This window comes from Phyllostomus hastatus, unplaced genomic scaffold (assembly GCF_019186645.2).
Source record: "Phyllostomus hastatus isolate PE091 unplaced genomic scaffold, TTU_PhHast_1.1 phas_contig_468, whole genome shotgun sequence".
NCBI lineage: Eukaryota > Metazoa > Chordata > Mammalia > Chiroptera > Phyllostomidae > Phyllostomus > Phyllostomus hastatus.
The window spans coordinates 3,544,592-3,560,445 of record NW_025333884.1 but is presented as its reverse complement, the minus strand read 5'-3'; the positions used below and the strand labels follow the sequence as shown (position 1 = coordinate 3,560,445).

At 57.3% G+C, this 15,854-nt stretch overlaps 1 protein-coding gene across 1 annotated transcript; it reads left to right on the top strand.

Annotated features, from left to right (window-relative positions):
* The first annotated feature begins 5,908 nt into the window (after positions 1-5,908).
* Positions 5,909-10,205, top strand: PTGIR (prostaglandin I2 receptor). Its single transcript, XM_045845298.1, has 2 exons — positions 5,909-6,902; positions 7,898-10,205. The coding sequence occupies exons 1-2, from the start codon at positions 6,162-6,164 to the stop codon at positions 8,273-8,275; spliced, it is 1,119 nt and encodes a 372-aa protein (XP_045701254.1). The 5' UTR covers positions 5,909-6,161; the 3' UTR covers positions 8,276-10,205.
* Positions 10,206-15,854: the final 5,649 nt, after the last annotated feature.

The window sequence follows — 15,854 nt, the reverse complement described above, 5'->3', positions numbered from 1 at the left end:
TTCTCGCCCTGGGTCATCTCACCCTGGAGCACAGTGGCTCAGCTCCCATCCTGACAGCTCGCAATCCCTTCCAAGGCACAAAGTTGGAACTGCTTCTGGTCTCCTGGAGTCAGGACGGGTCACACCTTCAGTTCCTGGAACAATAGTTTTTTGTTTTTTTTTTTAAGATTCCATTTATTAATTTTTAGAGAGAGGGGAAGGGAGGGAGAAAAAGAGGGAGAGAAACATCAATGTGCGGTTGCCTCTCACATGGTTCCCAGTGGGGACCTGACCCGAAACCCAGGCATGTGTTCTGACTGGGGATTGAACCAGAGACCCTTTGGTTTGCAGGCCAATCCACTGAGCTACCCCAGCCAGGGCCCTAGAACAATAGCTTTTACATGCATTGATTACTAAGCTTATTAGCTATTACTTAAACTAAAATTCTCCAACTTTCAAGTCCCCCATCAATATGGCAACTGTGTCACTGGATTTCTGTGCCTTGAAGGGCTGAGTCAAGTTCAGACTGAGGTTCCTGTGAAATCCCAGCACAGCAGATTTGAAAGAGACTCTCTGATCAGTCACTATTCTCATTGTGTCCATGCAAATAATCAGGCCACGTGGAAACTGGACTTATCTTCAGTCTCTTTGATAAAATGTGGATGATTTTAGGGAGAGAAATTGTGTTTCAGTGGAAATCACAATGTCCAATTGTTGCTAATGAACTGACTGAGTCCTAGTTTTTCCTAAAAAATTTAAAAAGGTTTTATTTATTTATTTTTAGAGAGAAGGGAAGGGAGGGAGAAAGAGAGGGAGAGAAACATCAATGTGTGTTGCCTCTCACATGGTTCCCAATGGGGGCCTGGCCTGCAACCCAGGCATGTGCCCTGACTGGGAATCGAACCAGCAACCATTTGGTTCAAAGCCCATGCTCAATCCACTGAGCTACACCTGCTAGGGCAAATCCTAGTTTTTTGATGACCCACACCTGAACCCATAGGCAGGGACAATTCTACCTCCTAGCCTGCCTGAAGTAGTTACAGAAGAAGAGACCTTCGTCCCTGCTCCCCAAAATCAAAACTGAGCCAGATCATTAAAAATAAATCCATTGTAAAACCAGACAGGGGGTGGGGGGGTGGGGAGAATGAAAGGACAGAGCCAGCCTCGTTTGCTCACAGTGGCTGAGCACCACTGGCTGAGCAGGCCTGTGACCTTGTCAAATATGACTGTCATTTTACTTTTCTGAGCGTATGTCCCCAGGGACTGGAAATGACTGGAAAGCAAGAATAGAACGTGACTAACCACTCCCTACAGCCACCGGCAGAAGATAACATTGGAACAAACTGCACCCGCAACTGCCCAGGGGCCACACAACTGCACCCCCACCCTTTTTAAATCCAAATACAATCCAATAAAAGCTCAAAGCCCCCACCCCTCAGTGCTGGTGCATCTCTGCACGCCACACCCCTCTCCTTTCTTGAAGAGTGAATAAAAACTATACTCTCTGCACTGTCTTCTCTTTGTGAATTCTTTCACAGCCTGAGTAACTGGCCACTCTACCAGGGGAGATGGGACACAGAGAGCCACGGGTGCTCTGGGGGGCGGGGGTTAGTTGCCAGAGAATCCCAGAATTTCTCAGGTCTAGCATCCTTGCATCTTAGAACCGGAAATGCAGAGGAATCTAGAATCTCAGAGCTCTGGAGGGCTGGCATCTGGGGTCCTTCCATCTGGTGGGGTCAGGATTCTGGGGTCCTGACCCCTTGCCTGGCACTTCAGGAGTGTAAGGATTTCCTGAACCTGGGCTGTTGGGGTCTAACCTTCTCAGCCCTGGGATCTAGGAGCTTCCTCCTTTGAATTCATGGTCTTGGGGCAGGGGAGCTGAGGAGAAGCATGCAGGGCTGGCTGACGTGGGGTGGGAAAGTGGAGACAAGTCCACCTGGAGCAAGAAGGGACAGGAGGAGGGGAGGTGGGTGAGCCTGGGCCCAGATGCTGGTCAGGACTGAGGCTGGGAGGGAGCAGAAGCCAGAGATACGGGGCGGCTTCCCAGTGACCAGCCTCCCTGCTAACCCAGATAATCTCGTTAGGTGGGAAGGAGGCTTCAGCACCAGCTCTGGTCCCCGGCTGCTCTTTCCGGCCACCCCCAGCTGTGAGGTCAGCCCTGGGGTCAATGCCTGGCCAGGGGGCAGAGAGGTGAACACTTGGGGAAGTACTGGTTCTCAGAAGCACCCGCCCACTCGCTCCCAGGCCTGAGGGCTGTTGGCAGCTGCTCCCAGGCTGAGGAGCCTCCCATACCGCATGGTGCCACCCGCCTTTCGTGCTGTGCTCCGAGGCCACCGCTCCCTGGGAGTCCTGTTTCAGTGCCCCAGCCCACTCCATTCTCTGATAGCTCCCAAAAGGGCTCTGGGCATCGTCATTTTACAGACACGGCGAACAGGCACAGGGAGGTGACGTCACCTGGCCATTTGGGGCTTGAGGCTGGAGTGGGACCAACAGATGATCTCTGGAGGGGCTGGAGGAGTTGTGTGTGTGTGTGTGTGGGGGGGAGGTGCTGAAGAACAGAGTGAGGGTATCCCAGGTGAGGGGCACAGGCCAGGCAAAGAAGGGCAGGGCCACAGAGCAGAAGCTGCCGGAGTGGGGCCAAGAAGCAGAGAGACGCATTTGACGCATTTGACACGCAAGGACACATTTGGGGTGGAGAGGGGGTGGGGGCTGAGAAAAAACCCTCTGGCTGTAGGTGCGGGGACCTGCCACAGATGGACAGGTCAGGATGGACACATGGCAGCTTCTCGGCAGCTTCTCACTGAAGTGAGAAGGTACAGGTGGGCGGACAGAGCGTGAAAACCAGGGAGTCGGGAGAGGGTCGGGCGCAGGGGAAGCCGGGAGCAGCAACACGCCCAGATGCTGGCCAGGGCGGGCAGCCGGAGGCTCTGGCCAGCAGGCGTGGGAGAGGCCCCGTTGCGGCCCCATTTCCGGGCCTGCCTGGCGCTTGTCCCCCCAAAGAAACCCAGGCCGATGCGAGTCCCAGCTGGGCATGGAGTGACTCAGCTGAGGGCCTGCCAGCCCGGGCTCTGGCTCTAACCTTCCTCTCCCATCACTTGCCGCAGGCCATGGGGGAGCCCGCCCCCTCGGACGGCGCCCTCTGAGCCTCTCTGCACCCCCAGCCCCAGGCACACAGGGAGCAGGTGAGGGTTTGTGGAGTGAACCACTAGAGCAGCAGCTGTCGGAGGTGGGGAGGGTAAAGCCCGAGTCTCATCGCCACACCACACCTGACGGGGGCAGGCAGGCATTGGGTGAAGGCACTGAGGCTCGGCTAGGGGGAGGCGTTTTCCAGAGTGGCGCTGAGACTGGCCAGTGGCGGGCGTGAGTTTCCAAACCCACTCCTTTCCCCCGCACCACGCGGCTTGTACGAACACGTGCGCACCCCGCCACAGAGGAACACACGCGCCTCGAGGAAGACGCAGAAACACACGGAGACGCACAGAGAGGCCTTGCAGAAAATGATGCCCGCCCACACATGCCACTCACCTCCTGTACCCACAGGCCCTAGCATGCCCCTCTGGGCACCCATCTCCCTCCCCTCCCTGTCCTGTGTGCCCATTTCCAGCCATCCCTGCTGCCCTCCTCCTGCCCGCTGCCCCACTCCCTGGACCCCTCTGAGGGAGGCCCCTGCTCCTCGCAGTGGGTGGCGGGTGGGGAGAGCCGCTGACTCATCTACCCGGAGCAGTTCCTCCCCACAGTCCCCCACCCTCTGCTCTGGAAACCACCCCCCCAACCCCCAACTTGGCCAGCAGGGTGACCTCTTACCCCAAGGCACTTGGGTGAAAGAGCAACCCTTTGTGGGCCTGGCTGGGGCCACAGTAGGGTGGGAGGCCCTGGGGCCCCGGGAGCTGGGTCCGGCACTGGCACAGACCCCCTGGGGACCCTTAGTCTCCTCACTAGGGATGAGTTACACCACAGCCACCCCCACCTGCACCCCAGGCACAGGACTGATGCCAGGGTTGCCAGGGCTCTGGGGCCCCTGTTGGCGCAGATGGGGAAACTGAGGCCTGGAGGAGGGCAGAGGCTTGTCTCAGGTGCCACTGGGCAGGAGAGCAGAGGGGACTTCCCGAGTCCCTGGTGGGGACAGGAAGCCAGTGAGAGGAGGAGGCTCCAGGAACCAGAGCACCCCCACCCCGCCGCCCTGCAACTCCCCAGATGCAGAGACAGGATGCTAGCCTGCCAGGCGTCATCCTTCATTAATATGATACAACTTCCCTCGGTCCCTCTGGTCCATCTGGTGAGTGCAGGGCGTGCTCGGGGAGGGGCTGCATGGCTGAGAGGGCTGAGGCTGGCACCCACGGGCACCCCAAGAGTAGCGCTGTGTGGTCACCCTTGGGGGCCTTGGTGCGGCTGGAGTTGGGGCATCCATCCTGCTGGAAGCTGGGGCTGCCAGCTGGGCATGGAGATAGGGAGCTGGGTGAGGGAGTTGTGGTTATGGGGGCATGGGGGGCATGGGGACAGAGAGGGAAGTCCGCGGCCCTTGGAGTCGGGAGCCTGGATCCTTGGCTTGGACACGGCACGTCGCACAGGCTCTCTCTGCATTACAGAGGGCTCTGGGATGGGCCGCCGGCCAAGGTCCGCCACTGGGCCCGTGGAACTGCTGTGGCCCCACTGTACAGATGAGGCAACTGAGGCACACTGGCTTCCATCCTTGCCCAGGGCCATCAAAAAGCAAGGAGGCAGTTGAATTGGGACAGAAACTCAAGACATAAAGGCGAGAGAGCCTGAGTTTGCAGTGTCTACACTGAAACTGCCTTCCTGCAGGACAAGGGCTGTCTGAGAGGGTCTCCCAGGTCCCGTCTGGCCCTTGTGGATGGGGAGGCTGCATGGGCACCGTGGGCTCCATGGGAACAGGACCCGTGGCACCCACGGGTGCACCACGCTGGCCCGGGCTGGCGGCAGCTGGGGTGCGCCTGCGGAGGGGCGGGAGAAAGCAATGTGACCGTGATGTTGGAGCCCTGGACAGCTGTCTGAGGCTAAAATATTATTCCTGGAGGTCAAGGTTGCCAGAGCTTGGCCTGAGGCCTGGGAGAGCTGGAGTGAGAAGTGAGAGGGAAGGAGGCCCCTCTATTCCCAGGGCTCTGAGTTCGAGTGGAGCCTGGGGCCGGCCTCCGAGATGGCACTCTTCCCTCTGGCCCAGCCTCCTCGGGGCCCGGCCCTCTGGAAGGAGTGAGTCCTGTCCAGGGAACAGGAATCTCAGTGGTGCTTGGAAAACACTGCATCGGGGAGGAATTTCCTGGTCATTTCTCAATCCCCAGGCAATGTCCTAACCCCGGAGCCTGGAGCCCAGAATAGATCCCTGGGGCCACCCCCAGCCAGCCTGCAGACTGGTCAGCTGCGCTCCTCAGGGTCCGTCCGCTGCCCACTGGTGAGCTCCAAAGTCCTCGCGTGGTGACTCAGTGACCCCCACCCGGGCCACTGGGACACGCAGTGCAGGGAGGAGGGTGGACCTGTGTGCGGGGAGGTGGCAGGTGGCTCAGAGATGGGGACCATGAGAGAAGGGCGGAGGCAAGGCGGGAGACAGATGCGCTGGGCAGGGGGAGAGTGCCAGGGAAGGCGGGAGGTAGCCAAGGGGGCCTCTGGAGAAAGCAGGGGGAGGGAAGGCGGGGCAGAGAGAGGAAATGAAAAAGCTGGGGCGAGCAGGCGAGATGAGGAGGGAGGGAGGGGGGAGGGAAGCGGGAAGAAGCTGACACACAGAGAGACCTCAGACAGCGAGTCCAGACCCTGGAGAGGGCACAGGAGTGAGGGTGAGAGGTGGCCGGGGCGCAGTGAGGAGGGGCAGGAGGGGCAGCAGCGCATCAGACAGGCAGGGAAGGGCATAGAGAGCTCGGGGGCGGGGGTGGAGGGAGGAGGGCGAGGCAGAGGGGTTGGGCGAGGGAGGGGACAGACAGAGACAGTAGAGACAGAGGGAAGGAACTAGGGAAGAGGAGAGGAAAAGAGGAAACAGAGGAGGAAACAAGTAGGGGGAGAGAGAGAAGCGCAGAGAGAGGGCTGGACACACAGGGAGAACCGTGGGTTGGCTGGGAGACACCGGCTGCGGGGAGGACCATGGGGACCCGGCTGGTGGAGGATTCCTGAGTGGCTGCACCGGCTCCTTCTCGCCGCTCCTGCGCACCCTTGGGGCCCCTCCAGTCTAGACCGGGATGGCGGACTCCTGCAGGAACCTCACATACGTGCAGGACTCGGTGGGCCCCGCCACCAGCACGCTGATGTTCGTGGCTGGCGTGGTGGGCAACGGTCTGGCACTGGGCATCCTGGGGGCCCGGCGGCGGTCTCGCCCGTCCGCCTTCGCAGTGCTGGTCACCGGGCTGGGCGTCACCGACCTGCTGGGCACGTGCTTCCTGAGCCCTGTGGTGTTCGTGGCCTACGCCCGCAACAGCTCGCTGCTGGGCCTGGCCAGGGGCCACCCGGTGCTGTGTGATGCCTTCGCCTTTGCCATGACCTTTTTCGGCCTGGCCTCCACACTCATCCTCTTCGCCATGGCCGTGGAGCGCTGCCTGGCGCTCACCCACCCCTACCTCTACGCCCAGCTGGACGCGCCGCGCTGCGCCCGCCTGGCGCTGCCCGCCGTCTACGCCTTCTGCACCCTCTTCTGCTCCTTGCCCCTGCTGGGCCTGGGCCAGCACCAGCAGTACTGCCCGGGAAGCTGGTGCTTCATCCGCCTGCGCTCCGCCGAGCTGGGCGGCCGCGTCTTCTCCCTGGCCTACGCCAGCCTCGTAGCCATGCTAGTGGCTGCCATCGTCCTGTGCAACGGCTCGGTCACCCTCAGCCTCTGCCGCATGTACCGCCAGCAGAGGCACGGGGCGGGCGAGGACGAGGTGGACTACCTGATCCTGCTGGCCCTCATGACCGGCATCATGGCCGTGTGCTCCCTGCCTCTCACGGTGAGTGCCCCCTGCTGCCCGTGTGTGTGTGTGTGTGTGGAGGTAGGCCCAGTGCCCAGCTCTGTCCTCCCGTGTGTGTCTACTTCACACAGAGGGGAAACGGAGACTCAAAGAAGTCAGAGGCTTTGGCTACTGTCACACAACCCCTGGCTTGCTAGAGAGGCCGCTGCTCATTGGCTCTGCCCCCTTGGACTCCTCCCGACCCCTGGAATACACCCTCCCCTGTCCCCCCACAAGGTCACATGCGCTCCCAGTCCTCCCCTCCCCCTCAATCACGTTAGGATCCACCGTTCATCAGGCACTTGCTCTGTGGTTGACAAATCCTTTTTCAGATCCTCTTCAAAATGACCTACACACCCACTCTGCACTTACCAAGAAACAGGACAAAGTTCCTGTCTTGTCACCATGCTTTCCCAGGAAGGGCGATGTCTCTCAGCCCTGATGGTGCACAGCTGGGTCCGGACCTCAGGCTCCTGTGGTCCCAGACTATGAGCCCCCTGCCCCCAGACATCCAGGCTGCCCCCCAGACATCCAGGCTGCCCCCCAGCCCCGCCCTCTATTTTCCCGCGGACCCTCCTGGCCCCGCCCCTTTTCTCCAGGAGCCCGCTCTGCCTCTTCAGAACTGAAGCAGGGCAGACCCTGGTACTGTGGCACCCACTCACCCATCTGTACTCTGGGCCGAAGTTTCTCTTTCTGTAAAATCAAGGCTGGGAGCAATTTGAGAATCATCAAAACTTTGGAAGGGGGTCATGGATGACTTAGGGGCTGGAAGCTGTGGACAGACAGACAGACACAGCCCCAGATGCCCCCACATGGCCCCTCCCAGGCCTCTGTTCTCCGGATGCACTCTTTCTTCATTCTCATCTTATCTTGTTTCCTTCCCCTTCTGCCAGGCCTCCCCTCCCTACTCCTGCAGCCACCAAGTGGGTGAAGGGGAATGAGGGTAGGGTGGGTGGGGAGGTGGGCACTCCTTGACACCCTGCCCCTGCCCTCAGATCCGAGGCTTCACACAGGCCATCGCCCCGGACAGCAGCGAGATGGGGGACCTGCTCGCCTTCCGCTTCAACGCCTTCAACCCCATCCTGGACCCCTGGGTCTTCATCCTCTTCCGCAAGGCCGTCTTCCAGCGCCTCAAGCTCTGGCTCTGCTGCCTCTGCCCCCGGCCTGCCCACAGCCACTCACCAACACCCCTCGCCCAGCCTGCCTCAGGGAGGAAGGACCCAAGGGCCCCCGCCACCCTCGGGGGGAAGGAGGGGAGCTGGGTGCCTTTGTCAGCCTGGGGCAAGGCGCAAGGGGCACGCCCGCCTCCGGCACAGCCTTCTAGCGGCACCGTGGGAGCCCCATCCACAGTGGGGTCCACCGCAGCCTGCTGACAGCTAAAACTCTCCCACGACCTCCTGCCCTGTCTTCCGGGAGCAGGAGCCAGACAGTCAGGGACAAGGCTGATGGCGGCAGGTGGATGAGCAGCGTGAGGAAACTTGGAGCCCTGGCCTGCCGGAACCTTGACACCCTTCCTTCAGGGGGCGATCCGCTGCTATTTCTCCCCCCACCCCCCGCACCCCGGGTGGCCATGCCAGGCTCCGGGAGGAGAGGGAGGGAGAGAGGGAACGTTTGTGCTGGAGCACAAGAACAGTTCTCTCAAAATAACCGATGGCCTGGCTGGCCTGGCTGGGCCCTGGCTGGGCCCTGGCTCGTCCATCCATCTCACTGTCTAAATATTTGGGAGGTGGGAAAGCTCCCAGAGCTCCTGTGCACTCGGGTCTGGGAGGGCCAGTGCTCCTGCGCCGACCCCCACCCCTTCAGTGTGTCCCAACCCCCTGGGGGATGGGCCTGCTCTCTCCCTGGCCATTTCAAGAGCTGCCCCCTCTCTCTGCCCCATGGGAGCCAGGGACTCCCGGCATCCCCTTGCCTCTGAATCCCCTTCAACCCTGGGAGCTCTGGCCCCCCAGAAGAGGCCGGAGGAAGGGAAGCTGCCACACTGCACGCTGCTGGGTGTGCACCCAGGAAACGGGGTGTGGCTTGGTGGTTACAAGACTTGCACTGCGGGCATGGGTGTCAGGGGGTGAATCCCGGGGACGGCCCCAGAACCCAGGCCTAAGTCCTGTGCCCGTCCCCAAATAAATAGCCGCCTCCAGACACAGCCCGACCGCACCTGTCCTTGGATCCCCCACCAAGATTTTATTTATTCATTCATTCATTCATTCATTCAAGAAATAGTGGGCACTGACTCCGCTAGGTACTGGGGACACAGAACAGTTTCTGCCCCACCCTGGACTCCGCTGGGTGATTTTCAGCCTTACCCTCTCCCCCTTCTGGTTGCCAGCCCCTGCCTGCCCTCAGAGGCCCAGGTGGAGGGGGCTTGGGAGGGAGCCAGGCAGCTGGAAGGCGTGAAAGGAAATGTGCCCAAAGCCACGGGAGGGGTGATGGGAAAGCGCCTCCCGCAGCCAGGCCCCAGTTCCCCTTTCTCACTTGCTCCTGGATGAAACCAGTCCATCTGAACCTGGGGAAGGGCAGGGCAGGCAGGTGAGAGCCTTCCACGGCAGCTACCGGCAGCGAGTCCTCCTCCGTGTGAGGTATACCCTCTCACTGCAGCCCACTAGCGCTAGCGGAGCCTTTCCACAGAGGCCGGAATGGAGGCCCAGAGAGGTGACCAGCCCCGGGTCACACAGCCGGAGGGGGAGCTGATCTCCGGAGTCCAGCTCACCTGTCGGGCCCCTGACGTTGCCTCTGTTCCTCGGCTTCCTTTTGCTCAGAGGGGCAACCCTAACCGAGCGCTTCGCTTCCAGCGTTGCGCTGAGGATGATACAATTCCTCCTGAAAAGCAATGTGTCATAGGGCCCGGGCAGAGCCTAGGGGAAACCTTGCTGGTGTTGCCGCTGTGGTCGGCGCTGCTACCGTTGGCTCCGGCTGCCTGGGCTGACGCGGTGCGACAAGAACTCGGTGCTTTGCTCCACCGTCAGGGCTTTTTAGTCTCCATGTTTCCAGGCAGGCTGAAGGAGATCACGGGGTGTCTGGGAGAGTCACACGCAGATGGAGAGGACTGCGTACTGAGTTTGGGGTCTCCTTCTGGGGTGACGAGGCTGTTCTGGACGGTGACGGTTGCATAACGCTGTGAGTGACTGACTGTCTCTGAAGTGTGCACTTTAAGATGGTTAAAGTGATAGCTTCTATGTTATGGGTGTTTTACACAATAATGTAAAAAAAAAAAACCCAAAACATGTGATACTGCCCTGGCTGGTGTGGCTCAGTGGATTGAGCGCTGGCCTGTGAACCACAGGGCACATGCCTGGGTTGTGGGCCGGGTCCCTGGTTGGGGATGTGAGAAAGGCAACTGATTGATGTATCTCTTGCACACTGATGTTTCTCTCCCTCTCTTTCCCCCTCCCTTCCCCTCTCTCTAAAAGTAAATAAATAAGATCTTTAAAAAAATAGTAAAAAAACCCGTAATACTGAAAAAATGGAGAGCTTGTAGAAATAGCACACTGGTTGAACTTAACAATAAAGTTGACTTGGTACAAGAAACCTCCTGTGGGGTCCAGTCTTCATCACTAAGCCTGGCCCAGACTCAGTGCGAACCCACCCAGAGGGACCCCTGGAGGGAAGGGACCCTTGGAGGGAGGTGGAGGAGGAGAGGGGAGGAGGGGCTGCAGAGGGGGGGAGAAGAGACAGGGGCCTGCCTGCCCCCGGGGACACTTGCCTCGTGTCTGCGCTGCCCCTGAGGGCGGGCCTGCTCCAAGCACTCACTGAAGGCCAGCGCACTTGCACCCACCGCAGTCTGGCCTGAGGTGGGTGCTATTATCATGCCCGCTTTTCAGATGCGGCTTAAGGAGAGAAGGGGATGAATGTTGAAGCTGGTTTTCTGCCAGCTTTTACCCCCCAACCCCAGGCTCTATCCTAAGGACCCCCCACCACCTCTGGCCAAGATGTCCACGCTGGATGTCCACGCCGCCTTCCGGGTCCGGGGTTTCAAACAACTCCCACCCGCGGGCGCTCAGGCTTGGTTTGGGAACCCGTCTCCTGGTTGTGTCCTGACCCTGCTGCCCGTGTATCCTCTCCACTAGCTGCCAAGGTCCTGTCCTAGAAGGTTCTGAGCAGTCAGACCTTGCTTGCCAAGTTCAAGGGCTCCCACGGCCTGGAGGCCAAGGGCCAACTCCCACTCGCTCTGCTCCGCCGCATCAGACAACCCAGGTTTCCCCAATGAGCCCGTGACCTTTCGGGTCTCCACCTCTTCGCTTAGTGAGCTCATGCTTCCTGGAACAGTTTCCCTTCCCATCTGTCAAAGGCACCCTGGCCCTGCAAGGTCCTGCTCAAACCCCTCCTCCCTCGAGATGTCCTCACTCCTCCCTCTGGCACGCTCGCCGACACTGTTTGGGCTCCGAGGTGGCACCCACCACAGCCCACCTGGCCCAGACTCTCGCTGGCTCGCTCAGCAGGCTCTTATGGAGGCCTTGTCCCTGTGGTGCTGGGGACATGGCTGTGACAAAGATAGCCCTGCCCTGCCTTCCTGGGTCTCACAGTCAAGTGGGCACAACTGGGGGATGGGGGGAGATGCCTGGAGGGACATCAGGGAGGGCCTCTGGGAGGAGGGGGTGGCTGAGCCAGGACCTGAGGACTGGACGAAAGTGAGCCGAGAGGAGGGTTTCTGTAGTGGTCGCAGCTCCGACTCTGGCCTCCAGTGTGTCCCTTCTTTAGCCTCTTACTCACGAATTCGACACAGGTTCCCTCCAGCCTGCTCTGGGCCCAAGGCTGCCGTGCGCCCCTGGGAACAGAGCAGGGACTGGCACCGCCGTGGCCCTCCCTCGCTCATGATGCGCTGGGGGGACCGCTGAATAATCATAGAAATGTGTGTTACAAAAAGCAGCAAAAAGACAGAATTACAAGCTGTGACAGTTACAGAGAAAGCACAGTGCAAGGATCTGTGAGAACACACGTGAGGCACCAGCCCTGGTCTGGGCTGCGGGGTCAGGACGTGACACACTCAAAATGCATCTGTCTCCCCGAAGGACCCTTGGTTCATTTCGGTCTTCCTAGCTCTGGGCCTGACCCACACACGGGAGTTCACACACACACACACACACACACACACACACACCCACCCATCTGGCAGGTCACACTGGGGACAACTTCTGTAGTCACTGCGCCACCTGCTGGTCACACTGGAAATGGCACTTAGAAGTGGCCCTAGCCCCCCCGCTACAGATGGGACCACCACTCTCTGGGAAGTGAGGGAGACTTGGACTCTGCCCACTTGGGCACTGGTTGGGCACCTCCTGGTGTGCCCTATTTGGTCACCTTGTCAGGACAGGCTTTGGGCTGGTACCGCGGATCTGTGGACCTGAACTGGAGGTGATTCCCACCGCCCCTCTTTGCTTCGGGGTGGAGCTGGCTCTCCTCTGTGGCTGCCCCGTGTCCATTAGAAGCTCTGAGTGCCACCCCTCTGTGTCTTTGGTTTACAAAGAGAGCGGGGAGTCACACTCATTGAATAATGTAGCCTGGTCCTGGCTGGTGTGGCTCAGTGGATTGAGCACCAGCCCCCAAACCAAAGGGTCACTGGTTGGATTCCCAGTCAGGACACATGCCTGGGTTGCAGGCCAGGGCCCCAGTAGGGGGCGCTCAAGAGGTAACCACACATTGATGTTTCTCTCCTTCTCTTTCTCCCTCCCTTCCCCTCTCTATAAAAATAAATAAATAAAATCTTTTAAAAAAATACTGTAGCCTGTCTGGGAGTAAACGTCTTTCAAAACACAAGACCCAAGGGGAAAAAGAGAGGCAGCAGAAACGTGCGGGCCCTGGGACCCGAACCATCTGGTGTTTTGAGACCCAGCTCAGCCACTTCCAAGGAGTGACGCCAGGTGCTCCGCCTGCCTGGGCCTCTGTCCTGCTCCACCAGACCTCGGGATCTCAGGCCCCTTGCCCACCGTGCACAGGTGGGTCTCGTGAGGACTCAACCCGGCCGGCGTGAGAATAAACGAGATGCCTAAAAGGTGTTGGTGTAGCCCTCTGAGGTGGGCATTTTTTTGTGGTCCTTTTATGGATCCTTGTTACTCTTCCTTTGGCGCCCAAGACTGAGGCCCAGAGAGATGCAGTCCCAGCTCCAGGGCTGTCGGGCAGGGTGTGGCATGGCAGAGGCAGCCCCTGGGGCTGAGTGAGTGGTCGCGGTGGGCCTGGAGCCCACTTCTGTGAGTCACCAAAGCCTGTCTTCTCCTGAGTTCGAGGCCAGACCTCCACAGGTCTCCTGGCGGCTCGAGGGCGGCGCCTATCTCAGGTCCCGCCTCGGTGACCCCAGCCTTTCTCCTGGCTTTATCTCTAGTCTCCCCAGAGTCTTATTTATTTATTTATTTATTTATTTATTTATATCGTTTTTAAATATAGTTTATTGATTATGCTATTATAGTTGTCCCATTTTCCCTCTTTCACTCCCCTCCACCCTGCACACCCTCTTCCACCCACATTCCCCTTGTTTAGTTCATGTCCATGGGTCGTACATATAAGTTCTTTAATTTCTACATTTCCCATACTATTCTTGCCCTCCCTGTCTATTTTCTACCTACCATCTATGCTACTTATTCTCTGTACCTTTTCCCCCTCTCTCCCTCTCCCACTCCCCTGTTGCTAACCCTCCATGTGATCTCCATTTCTGTGGTTGTGTTCCTGTTCTAGTTGTTTGGTTTTGTTTTTGTTTTAGGTGTGGTTGTTAATAACTGTGAGTTTGCTGCCTTTTTACTGTTCATATTTTTAATCTTTTTCTTAGATAAGTACCTTTAATATAATAATAATATATATTTATATATTATAATATATAATGTATATGGTATATTGCACATTGCATGTTTATATAATAAATAATAAATAATAATGTGTAATATTATATATAAATATAATAATTTCATATAATAAGGGCTTGGTGATGATGAACTCCTTTAACTTGACCTTATCTGGGAAACATTTTATCTGCCCTTCCATTCTAAATGAAAGCTTTGCTGGATAGAGCAATCTGGGATGTAGGTCCTTGCCTTTCATGACTTGGAATCCTTCTTTCCAGCCCCTTCTTGCCTGTAAGGTCTCTTCTGAGAAATCAGGTGATAGCCTTATGGGAACTCCATTGTAGGTAACTATCTCCTTTTCTCTTGCTGCTTCTAGGATTCTCTCCTTATCTTTAATCTTGGGTAATGTAATTATGATGTGCCTTGGTGTGTTCCTCCTTGGGTCCAACTTCTTTGGGACTCTCTGAGCTTCCTGGACTTCCTGGAAGTCTATTTCCTTTGCCAGATTGGGGAAGTTCTCCTTTATTATTTGTTCAAATAACTTTTCCACTTGTTGCTCTCCCCCCCACATTCTGGTACTCCTGTAATTTGGATGTTGGAATGTTTAAAGATGTCCTGGAGGTTCCTAAGCCTCTCCTCATTTTTTTTGAATTCTTGTTTTTTCATTCTTTTCTGGTTGGAAGTTTCTTTCTTCCTTCTGGTCCACATTGTTGATTTGAGTCCTAGTTTCCTTTCCATCACTATTGGTTCCCTGTACATTTTCCTTTATTTCACTAAGCGTAGCCTTCATTTTTTCATCTAATTTGCAAACAAATTCAACCAATTCTGTGAGCATCCTGATCACCAGTGCTTTGAACTGTGCATCTGATAGGTTGGCTATCTCTTTGTCGCTTAGTTGTATTTTTCCAGAGCTTTGATCTGTTCTTTTGTTTGTCTTGCTCCGCCTGTTATATAGTGAGGGGTGGGGCCTTAGGTGTTCACCAGGGCAGGGCAACCCATGTCGCTGGGTTGTGACGCTGTATGCAGGGGCGGGGTCTGAGAGGGAACAATGGTGCTTGCTCTACTCTCTGTTGGATTTCAATCACTTCCCCTGCTTCCCACTAGCAAACTGGGCCGTTCTGGTGCTGATTCCTGGATGGGTGGGTTTGTGTATGTTTTGGGACCCTGTGGGTTTCTCCCAGCACCTCAACCCCCACAGGCGTTTTCAGTCAGTGGTTTGAGGCTTTATTTCCATGTGCAGCAGCCCTGGGTTGTGCAGTCTGTCTTACTCCCCAGTTGTTTCTCCCGGCTTAACTATTTTTGAATGTGGGACCACCTGGTCCGCAATCCGCCGCCTCGCTGGGTCTGCTAGCCATAGCCTTGCTGCAGGTCCTTTCTGCCTCGACTGCCTGTCTCTGCCCCTCCTACCGGTCTGGATGGATGTTTCCCTTTTAATCCTTGGTTGTTGGACTTCCATACAGTTCAATTTTTTATCAGTTCTGGTTATTTTTTGTTTTTAAGTTGTTGTCCTTCTTTTGGTTGTGCGAGGAGGCACAGTGTGTCTACCTACGCCTCCATCTTGGCCGGAAGTGTCATCTTTGTATTTAAATGACCCTTGACTCTAAAACTGGGAGGCTGAGCATGAACTCCTTGGGGTCAGATCTGGTTTGAATGCCAGCCCTGCCACTTTTGACTTCATAACCTTGGTAGAGACTCTTCCCTTCTCTAGAGCCATTTCCTAAGCTGCAGAGTGGGGACTGATGGTGCCCAGCCTCAGCAGTGGCTTGGAGGGTTCAGCGAGCCCGGTGATGCAGTCCTGAAGGGAGCCTGGGGGTCATGAAGCACGGCACGGAGATCGGAGATCAGAGATCACTGGCCGGGCGCTCGCCACGCCCAGGCCTGGTCCCGAGGTTCCTCATGCCTCGGCTCGACACCAGCAGGTAGGTGCTCTCATACCCCCATTTCTCTCGGTCCTCGCCAGAGGATATTTATTGATCATAGAGAGAGAAACATCGGTATGAGAAATATCCATTGGCGGCCTCCCATACGTGCCCTGACCAGATATCGAGCCCACAACCTTTCAGTGCATGGGATGACACTCCAGGCGAGCCACTGGCCAGGGTCTGACACCCCCCATTTTATAGCTGGGACACAGGGGTCTGGGGACGAGTCATCTGCCCGAAGCCAAGGAGGCAGCTAAGTGCTGGAG

Bases quoted from the DNA above. Each gene is read 5' to 3' on its own strand.
- PTGIR (XM_045845298.1), top strand. From the start codon at position 6,162: ATGGCGGACTCCTGCAGGAACCTCACATACGTGCAGGACTCGGTGGGC. The intron at 6,903-7,897 runs GTGAGTGCCCCC...CCCTGCCCTCAG, and splicing joins TGTGCTCCCTGCCTCTCACG to ATCCGAGGCTTCACACAGGC.